Consider the following 10,664-nt stretch of genomic DNA (forward strand, 5'->3'; position numbering starts at 1 on the left):
CGCAATTTTGAGAATATTTAGCACCTAAACAGACAACATTTTAGTATTAACAAGACTTGAAGGTAACATCATGCATGTACGGTGCGGTGGAGCCAAGGAACAATCATTTTAAGGATGAGAATTAAAAACAGGTGGTGGAAAATCCCATCATTATATCAAGAATTATTCCTCAATGGGAAGAGGTACATTTATTATGATGGGACCACAGGCATAACTTTCTCTAAAGATTCAACCAAACACACTCTGACATAAACCTGAGATGAGATTTCTCCTCCGTTTAAATCGGGTTTGATCTCTCCAGAGCTCACACACATCCTGAACATCTTCCTCTGTCGACAAATCACAGCAGCTTTAGTTGAGTCGTCTAGTTGGATCAGCCCACCTGAACCCAGGCAGGATTCGTTGTGGCACTTACTGTACGTTATCAGTGTGTGTTTACATTGAATGTTTTATAGCTGTAGCATTTTTTCTCGGTGAGCTCATAACAATAAAGTATTGAATCCGGAATGACTGGAACAATGCGTCCTGTTTTATTGTCCTGATCGCTTGGAGAAGGAATCCGGTTTGGAGAAACATCTCGTTATGTGGCTTGCTCCCCGGCGGACGCTCTTCGGTGAAGGAGTCCAAACAGCTGATAAAAACATCACGCAATCAACGAGCTGCATGCATGGAAGAATAAAGTGCTGTGGTGTGAATCAGGTCAAACGCTGTCAAAATAAATATGTGTGCCGATTTTCATTATGGATTATGGACTGGTGTCATGATTAAAAATGTCTTAAAGCTACATACAAGCGTTGGTCTTCTCCGGACTGGAGTGCTGTGGGTTATTGTGGTGTTTTTATCAGCTCTCATTCTGACGGCACCCATTCACTGCAGAGCACGAAGAACCAAACTCATCTACATCTCAGAATCCCACATTTAAAGTTTCATCTGAAGAGGTAAAGTGCTATAATAAGGTGTCCGTGTCATGCGCTTCACAAAAAAGTCAACACATCTTAAAACAAAGGACATTTTCAATATCTTTCTTTTTATTGCAAACAATATGATACAAAAGATAAGCTTCTTTTAAGACGGTGGCATGTTTTACAGTTTCTCTTTATGACATAAAAAACAAGGGAAAAGAAATAAATGCTGGTGTGTTTTTGTAGAGATGCATCCTGCAGAAGTCAACACGTTCCAGAACCAAAGAAAAACACAAGTTCCAGTTGTTTCTATGAAAGGCTTGATCGAGTTTCACAATTAGAAGTCAACTAGATTTAACATTTTTAGACATTTTTTTTTTTTAAATGGAAACATTAACAAACGATAAATAAACGAGATGGTTAAGGTTTGCGCTACAACTAAATCGTAATCGTCTCCGGAAACGTTTCATCGCAAATTAGTCGTACGAAGCCCAAGTAAACGACGAAACGCAAAATAGTATTACTTTCAAGTCAAATGAACGCTAATGAATAAATTAAAGAGGTTAAGACTGGAGGAATGACGATCTGACCAATGGCGAGCCTCGGGTCAAAGGGCACTTCCCGTTCCTCCTCTCTACAGGCACAGACGGACTCTAGAGGCAGTTTTCACAGAAACGAGAGATATGGCAACGCTTAGGCACGTGCTCTAGAAGCAGTCGACTGTACATCCGACGATCCAACGCTTCGCCCAAGTGTAAGAAACCCCCACAAATATACACAGAGGAAAATATCGAATCTTTACAAAAATATCATCAGACGGCCGTGTACGAATCCCCCGACACAACTGAGAAAAACACACACATACACAGTACATACTAAAATAATTATCTGGAATCTGTCCTCACAGAGGATTCTCTTGTCTCATTATATCTAGAAAAATATAATCACAACTCCGAGCGGGTTTTCAGAAGGCACAGTCGGGAGCCACTCCCTCAGTGTTCAGAGTTCGTCCCCGGCCGGGACGCCCCTCAGGGCCGGGACAGCTGGGTGTAGACGGGCTGCTGCTCCCAGTGCTGCGGACTGTGTGTGTCGGCCATGGGGGCGTACATGGGCCTCTGGTAGCCGAAGGCCGGGTACTGGCTGTAGTAGGATCCGGCGGGGCTCTGGTGCTCGGCGTAGTCGTAGTGCGCCCGTCCCGCTCCGGCGTACGAGCCTCCTCCGCCGCCGCCGCTGCTGTAGTGCTGCAGGTTGAAGGAGCCGTAGGCCACGTGCTGCGGAGAGCCCTGCGGCTGCGGCTGCTGCTCGCTGTAGTGGCTGGGGCTCAGCTGCTCCGTCTTGATCTGTGTCCGCTGCTCGCCCGACTGCTGTTTGGACACCCAGCCGCCCCCGGGCTGCCCGGCCAGCTGCCCGAAGCCGGCGGGGTACGCCTGCGCTCCGCCGCTGACCCCCGGGTGTCCGTGAGGGGGCAGGTACTGGTCGAACTCGTGCACGTCGAAGGGCTCCATGTTGGAGATGACGTCGCTGCTCAGCTCGCCGATGTCCACGGCGCCGAAGTCGATGCCCTCCTGCAGCGGGCGGCCCTCGCGCTTCAGATCCGCTTTGCTGGACGGCAGGTCCGTCTTGGGGGTCGTGGGAGGAGTGGGGGGACCCTGGGACTGACCTGGAGATAGGAAACGAAATCACATTGAGTTGAACGCCAAAAGAACTGAAGGGCGTGTCTGCAATAGTTGAATTTACTCGAACGAACTGAATCTTAAGATTTTGTCGGGGCTGTTATGGTTTGCTTTCACTCTTTTAGGCTAATATATAATGGAAAATACTGATTCTTGTCCGCAGTTTTCGCACGTCCTAAAATGAATACGACCTCAATCACGTTTAATAACCTCCTAAACTTACATCAATAAAATTCAGAACGAGTTTGTTCTTTGTGTTTTCGCAGCTGTAGTGTGCGCATTTTCATAGGAATAGACAAATCGAATAGGAAACAAAACCCATCTGCAAGGACTCTAAAGAAGTTTTATTCATGCATCAGGCTGGAAACACCTATCTTTCTGCGTTTCAAGCTCGCTCAGCTCTGATTCGCATCACGTCAGCAGATCGTGCCAAACAGCATGCAGCTCAACTAAAATTAGGTGAGACTGTAGCACGGCAGGAAAGCGTAGTGTGTTTTCACATTTGAGATGAACTATTATTTTTGCATGGAGCTGATAAGACGCTGCACAGTGTGACGTCACATCACGACCAATTTCACAAAGTCTAATAAAGATACAGCAAGGCCAGATAAGATTTACGAGTTTCCCCGAAGGCTCCAAACGAGGCATTAGGTAAGGAGCTGCCGCAGGAGAGTCAAGTACCTGAGTGGTCTCCCGGAGAGTGCACTTCGCCCATGCTGGACGCCGGAGAGTCGGCCTGCTGCAGGGCTTTGAAGATGGCGTTGGGGGAGATGTGCGTCTGCTCGCCGTCCTCGCTCTCGCTCTGGCCGTTCTTCACCGATTTCCTCCGCCTGGGCTGGTACTTGTAGTCGGGGTGGTCTTTCTTGTGCTGCACCCTCAGACGCTCGGCCTCCTCCACGAACGGACGCTTCTCTCCCTCGTTCAGTAACCTACAGAAATAGCTCAAGTCACTCTCAATTGACAATACACAAAGAAGTGCAACTCGTTTTTAGAAGTTGAAGCGACGGAATAGGTGTAGCTTGTTAACGATTGTCTTTTTTAGCAAACCCAACAAGTAATATCACAATATATCAACACTTTTCCAAAACTTTTTTCTGCACTGAAGCGCATGTGAAGGGTTTGTTTGCTGTTTGACTAAACGAGAGCTGTCCCTTTATTACCCAAATAGTTACCTTTCCTCGTCTTATCCGTATTGTCTTATAAGCATTGCGTAACACCGCTATAAATCAGTGCACTGCAGCATTCCCACACAGCGCTCTTACCTCCAGAGCTTCCCGAGGGTCTTGCTGAGCTCGGCGTTGTGCAGGTGCGGGTACTGATCCGCCAGCTTCCTGCGCGCCGCTTGCGCCCACACCATGAACGCGTTCATGGGTCTCTTGACGTGCGGCTTGCTCTTGCTGGAGCCGTTCACTCGCACGGGCATGGGCACCAGGGTCCAGTCGTAGCCCTTCAGCACCTGGGACACCGCGTCCCTGATGCACACGGGGAACTTGTCTCCCTCCTCGTCCTTCTTGAAGTCCGCGAGGCGGCTGCTCTCGCTGTCCGAGCCCGACCCGGACGCCGAGTCCTCGGACATGCTCGGGCTGGGCGCGTCGGAGAGACTCTTGTCCTGCTCGGCGCTCATCTTCAGGCAGGAGTCGAAGAGATTCATGCAGAAGAGCGAGTGCTGCAGACTCGGTAAAATCCTCCTGCGGTTCGGAGACGGTGCGTAAAAGCGCAAAACGGCCCCGGCGTCTAAGTCCCTCAGAGCTGCTCGGTTCAGGTGAGCGAAGTCACATATATCGCTGAGACGAGGACAGATCCTGACTGAGTGACTGAGTGATTGTGTGCGTGTGTGGAGATGAAGAGAGGGAAGTTCTGCTCTCTCTCTCTCCAAATCACATCACTTATATACGGATGAATAGACGGGAGGAGGAGGAGCGCTCTCTCTCTCTCTCTCTCTCTCTCTCTCTCTCTCTCTCTCTCTCAGACTAACCAAACACACCAAAACTAAGAAAAAACTCAAACATTATGAGCTTATAACATAATAAAAAATTATCCTGTAAGTGCAGTCTAAAATGGACTTTACATCGGTTTATCTGGCTCCCGCGTGTAGCTTTACTCACTTCACTTTAATACAACGTAAAGATCCGATTCTGGGCCATTAAAGTGAAATGAATTCGCTGAAAACGCTCGTTTTTTAAGTCCTTTAAGCCGCACTGTTGCATCTCTTTAAAGTCTCCTATTTCCCGTGTGTTTCTACGACACCAGAAACAATGCGAACATTTCTAAATCCAACTGAAACATGAAATAAAAGCGAAAACAACTACGAGCAACAGAAAGCTGCTCGCTATGATGTACTTTTAATCGAGATCCTGGCGAGTTTTATCTGTGGTCAAGTCACTTTTGTCCATGTCTCGTCTCTGAGGTAATGTCGGTTATTGTTGTTTTTCTCGGTCGGACCGATAGGGGGCGACACGAGTTCAGAGACGCCTCAAACTCTCCTTCTCTCATCAGCCCTCATTACTATTTCGTACGTTTCTGTAAATAATGATGGACACGTTCAGTGGCTTTTCGTATACATGATAATATTCCAGTAAAAAAAAGAACAACTTAAATGAAACACAATCCCAAAATGTCTGGTAAGCCTCTTGGACTGATCAACAACATAAAAACTATTAATTAGTATATTTTACTTTTTACGTCTCATTGCCTCTTGCTTAGGTGATGTATATTTGAGCCTTTTACTTAAGTGAAATGTTGTAAAGCTAATGATGCATGTTTAAAAAAGGTGTATATGCCTATGTTTCAACCTCTGCTCATTCTAAATAACTTACAGTTTTTGCTGAGAGCATATCAATAGTTGAATACAAGAGCATCTCTGATAGTGGGCTAAAACAGAGACTGCTCCGTTACTCACGCTCTCCCTGTGTTTATTTGTGCAAGTAATGTTGTGGAAATGTAATTTTGGGCAGAACGTGGTCTACACATGTGTTCCTCATGAGCTACCTGAAATATCATGTTTAATAGATCGCAGATGTGCGTCTGCCTTCCCTCTGTATCGCCAAATTACCACAATTACCTCAGGAGGAAAGCCACGCTTTTACACCACTTTTTATATCATGGATATTAAACGCAGAATCTCCAGCACCGCTCTTCAAAAGTCTGCTGTCGTTAAGACTTCTTCCTTTCTTAAAAATACAGTGATGTTTACGATTCACAACAGCTGAATCTATGTCTATGTAATATTTCTCTGATTTTTCAGCCTTCTGCGTCACATGATCTTCAGAAATCATAACATGCTGCTCTAGAAACATTATTATCAATGTTGAAAAACTGTGACACATTGAGTTTTTCAGGATTAGCAGATGAATAAAAAGTCCAAAAGAGTATTTATTTGCAACAGGAGTCTACTGTAAGGTTATAAAAGTCTTTACTGTCACTTCTGATCAATTTAACTCAGCTACGACGAATATTATAGTAACAGTTAGATTCAGCTAACCCTAAATCAAACTCTAATTGTAAACCTAACCATAAAGAAAGTACATGTCGTTCATTAATATTACTCGGTGTATAATTAGACGTGTTTTCGCACGGAGGTCTCAGAGGTGTGGGTGCTTGTGGTATCAGCCGGCGGTCTTCAGGACTGATATCCTTCTTCTGTAACGCTGGGAAACTTCTCAGCTTGATTTCGAGCCCTTGTGTTAAAAACTGGGAGACAAACAGTGAAAGTCAACTGCTAAATCATGTCTCCCGCTCACAGATTCTGTGCTGTCAGCTGTGTGTGTGTGTGTCGTTCCTCTCTACTTTCAAACGCAATGTTTGTGGACAACCCTAAGTGATGTTATCAAACAGCAGGAAAGCACAGCATTGTCCGGACGGATGTTTCTTTCAGTGATATGCAGATCTATAGGATGCAGAATCTAGTGGATCTGCACAGGCACTAGAATTGAGATTTACACACTGGCGGCGTGATAGTGAGAATGTGTCTGATGCAATGGGTGCCGCATCTGTATTAATGATACATTTGTTAGAAAGTTTAGAATAACACTTGCTTGCATGTACAGAAAATACTGCAATATAAAACAGTTATGACCGGATATATAACATCAATTTAGAGCACCTTCAAAACTAGTGTCGTCAATCCTTTAAAAATGTTTACAAATGAATTGCATTTTGAACCTAAATATACTTTTATAGTGCAATAATATGCGTCTAAATAAACACAAATCTGCTCAAAAGCAGCAGTTGTGAATGGGATGGCCAAAACTAGCCCAAACATGTCAACCGCCGTTACGTTTTTAACGCCATTGAACTGGAGAAATTATGGAGCCAATTTTGACGCACTCTTACTCATCATTTTGTTTGAATTTTCTGTTGCCGCCACTGTAATTATGACTTTAAAAAGCAGTTCCCAGGAGGACTTGAATGCAATGCACAACTACTATTGTGACAGGATCATGAAAATTCGTAAACTAGTCAGAGCGGTTCATTACAAAGAAAGCAGACATCAGTTGTTCCAAGATCACATTACTCTTGGGTTTCTTGACTCATTTCAAGATCTGGGAAAACGGCTGATCCCACAATGTACTGTAGTGTTATATACCCTAAAGTTGTAGAAAACTTAGTGATTAGTACTATAATTGTTGGATGGTGAGAACCTCTGCGTCGGTTTCTTCCCTCGGGGCTGCCTGAAGAGACGGCTACGTTGAGCGAAAAGCAGCTCATTTGGCTTCAGTGAAGAATGTGAGGGACTCCCTGCCGTATGGACGGGCAGACCTTTCCTCTGGGAGAAACATGAAGGCAGGAACGGAAAGATGATGCAGTCTGTGGCCTAGACTTGTGAGAAATGACTTTGCACCTGTCCGCTACTTTCCCCTCAGAAGTGCCAGCTTCCACAGGCCTGCCAGGCTGGACACACCTGGCCGCTCGGACGCTGGTTTCCCAGCCGCTGCGCTCGACTGCCACCTCGGGGCCTTCGCCGGCGGGATCAGAGCGCAGCCACACGGCCTGGCTGTTGACACATAGCATTTCAGAGGAGCTAACGTTTGAACAAGACTTATCACGAGCCTGACACCTTCAGAAGGCACCACTCGAATGATCCCACAATGTTTCCTCTCACCTCCCCGACAGCCCCCTCCGCAGCTGGCTCTTCAAGATAACTACGTCGAGCTACTGAGAAATAACGTGACTCATGCCAGAGTGCAAGTCATCCTCTGACAAGCTACTCAAGTAGTTACTTTAAAAACACACTTTTTACTGCACCTACAATAAATAAACTCACGCATGTTACAAGTGAGCAATTATTCGCTTTTCAGATTAGCATTAGCTGTTAATGGAGCTGAAGCTGAGGTAACTATTCTCACTGTTAACTAGTTGCTTATTACCGTAGCACGCCCATTATTAACATATTAGCTGTGATTGTTATTAACCTCACTAGCTATTAATAAGCAGCAAATTAGAAACATAATTAACAGTGAGAATTGGTCCTCAAATGAAAGTTTAACCGAAGCTGAATCCTAGAATCACAATTATTTGTTGTCTATGTTTCCTTCTAGTGTTCGGATCGGCGTTTTTCAGAATAATATGAATATAAGGTAAAATAGTACTAAGATTTATTTATAACTGAAAAATGACACCATGTCCGAGCAGACGTGACGCGAGACGCTTCCAGTGACAGGTACTTTGTCTGTCGCAGCTGAACACGGAAGTGGTGCTGTGTTTCGTTTTGTGGCCGCTGGCATTTCCGTCCTCTAACCTTCAGAAAGAGCGATAGTAGCTGATTATTATTTTCCAGTTTATAGAAAAGAACTGCCTGTGCATTATTTAAACCTATTGGGAATTTGCACGAATCTGGAGACTGTATATGTTCAGCTAGTAATAAAGCCGTAAAGCAGCAGTCAATTTTTGGCCTTCACTTTTACAGCCCTGTAATTGTTGTTACACAGTTCCTTGTGTATCTTTCCCGGCTTTGCTCTTTGTTTGAAGATGCAGCCATTATCTTACTCTTATCGGCTTCTGGTTTCGAGTTAAGTGAAACACTGAATGAGGACGTTCGTGAGGAGCCAATCGCTCCAGATACAGCAGCGTGCCTCCGGACGAATCCCACCTGCAGAGGACGAACAACAGCAGACTCCCACCAACCACACAAAAGTGTGTTTAAGTAGCCTTGTGCTCAAATACACATTCAATACAATAAAGCTCTTGCAGTGTTAGTCAGTGAAAGACAAAGCAACGTAAATGTGCACTGTTTACAGCCACAAGGCTCGTTGCATTACATCACCAAACCCGTCTCAAAAGGGTGCGTATAAATAGTAGGCCAAAAATAAAACAAAAACTTGTGGTATTGACACACAAAAATGGACTTTGGCATGTATAGGCTACTCGATGTGTAACAAATTTTGTATCATATGCACATGAATACTGTGTATAATGCACACTAACAAATTTCGTAACATGCATACCGTATCACACACGTATTACATGCACACCAAAGTAAATCTTTGAATATCAATACTACAAGGTTTTCGGCATACTTTTTGAAAGCATTTTCATGAGACAGGGCTCTTATGATATATGTTAAAATTATGCTAGCGTGATAAGATCTCTTCTGTCGACTCCAGAAAAACCAGAAAGGGAAGTCCTGCTTCTGAAAGATTTGATCACTTTACTCCTTACATTTTCTTTACAGTTTTTTTTTGCACAAATGAAATGTGTACATTTTCATGACTGCGTTAGGCCTCAGGTTGAAGAGCTCTTTTACTTTCCTCGGTGGTTATGTTGACTAATTATTGCAGCCCTCCTTGTTGATCCTGCAGCGCCTTCATCTTTTTGTCTGTAGATGTATTTGTGAGTGGATGTGTTGTTGTCTTGGCTCTTTGCCTGACCTTCTTTCCTAAGCATTCAAGTATTAAGAGCGAAACAGGAAAAGACATCGAAAGTGTTGTCTGACTTGTCTTGTTAGTCTGGTGAAGTACGATTAGCAGATGCAACAATCTCAACTAAGCACTGTGCTGCAGATAAGTAAGTGTCTGGCGTGTGAGTGTGAAGACCTCAGCGGTGGTGACTCACGCAGATGTCTAGAGCTGCTGTGTGTGTGTGTGTGTGTGTGTACATACTGATGGACAAACCGCCGTGACTCACGGGTTTATCAGAGAGCTGTGTGACCTCCGGTCGAGCCGCTGGGTCATGGCTGTGTAATTAAGCTTCTAGAGTTCCTATTGACCTCCCCACAGACCCGCTGCCTTTATCACAGCATGCAGTCGTGAGATTTAGCCAGCAGCCTCTTGATTTATTTATCATTGTATTTTTTACGTATCATGTATTGATGAGTTTATAAAAAGGTGAGATGATGATGCGATTGATTGTTTGACAGGACTAGTTTTAAAATGTTTGCAGCGATAGGTGTCATGAGCTTGTAGGAAGAAGGTCTGGAAGATCCAGGCTTTAAATCCTGGCATCGGCGTTCCTCAACGGTAAGCTGGCCGCCCGTCTCCTGAGGTCTCGTCTGTGTGCTGCTCAGAACAGGACGGAAACAATCTTTCCTGAGGAATTTCTCACCATCATCAGCGCTCGGAGGCAAGGAGATGAATGTGAAGAGAAGGAAAAACCAACAGCAGACTGAAGAGGCCGGTCACTCGCTAATAAAAGCTGCGTAAGCTCTTCCTGTCGGTCTCAGACTCGCCGAACAATATTTGATCATCATGACAGTCACATTCTGGCCTTAATCAGCAGTTAACTAGCACTTCAATTTTCTTTTGCTGTTTTATGATTTCACGGAAGAGCAAATATGATGCAATCACAATGCTGTAATAATGTGTGGGAAACCGGATTTTCTTTTAGGACTGGTGTTCTGATTTAACTAAAGTCAATTACATATGGAAACCTTTTGCTAATTATCATAAAAGTTTTGTAATTGATCATGTATTTTACATATACTGTTAAAAAAATTAAAAGTTGAGAAAACTTGAAAGTTTAAGGCCACCAGATTTTTCAGTTTTTTTCAACTTCAGATTTTTTACAGTGTGTTTTCGACTAAGAAGAATAGCTTGTGACTTCTGACCTCAAAAGTAGGAAGTTTCCAGAAAGTTAAATATCTATTAAAAAAGTG

At 44.3% G+C, this 10,664-nt stretch overlaps 1 protein-coding gene across 1 annotated transcript; it reads right to left on the reverse strand.

Annotated features, from left to right (window-relative positions):
- Nucleotides 1-1,006: 1,006 nt before the first annotated feature.
- LOC122331546 (transcription factor Sox-9-like) lies at nucleotides 1,007-4,443 on the reverse strand. The gene is made up of 3 exons (XM_043229059.1): nucleotides 3,838-4,443; nucleotides 3,257-3,504; nucleotides 1,007-2,562 (listed from the first exon to the last, which is right to left on the reverse strand). The coding sequence occupies exons 1-3, from the start codon at nucleotides 4,224-4,226 to the stop codon at nucleotides 1,931-1,933; spliced, it is 1,269 nt and encodes a 422-aa protein (XP_043084994.1). The 5' UTR covers nucleotides 4,227-4,443; the 3' UTR covers nucleotides 1,007-1,930.
- Nucleotides 4,444-10,664: the final 6,221 nt, after the last annotated feature.

This window comes from Puntigrus tetrazona, unplaced genomic scaffold, assembly GCF_018831695.1.
Source record: "Puntigrus tetrazona isolate hp1 unplaced genomic scaffold, ASM1883169v1 S000000001, whole genome shotgun sequence".
Lineage (NCBI taxonomy): Eukaryota > Metazoa > Chordata > Actinopteri > Cypriniformes > Cyprinidae > Puntigrus > Puntigrus tetrazona.

What these genes read in the sequence shown, in the direction of transcription:
- LOC122331546 (XM_043229059.1), bottom strand. Translation starts at nt 4,226, where the DNA reads ATGAATCTCTTCGACTCCTGCCTGAAGATGAGCGCCGAGCAGGACAAG. An exon ending in ACCCTCGGGAAGCTCTGGAG is followed by an intron (nt 3,505 to 3,837) that starts GTAAGAGCGCTG and finishes CTATTTCTGTAG; the next exon opens with GTTACTGAACGAGGGAGAGA. An exon ending in CTCTCCGGGAGACCACTCAG is followed by an intron (nt 2,563 to 3,256) that starts GTACTTGACTCT and finishes TCCTATCTCCAG; the next exon opens with GTCAGTCCCAGGGTCCCCCC.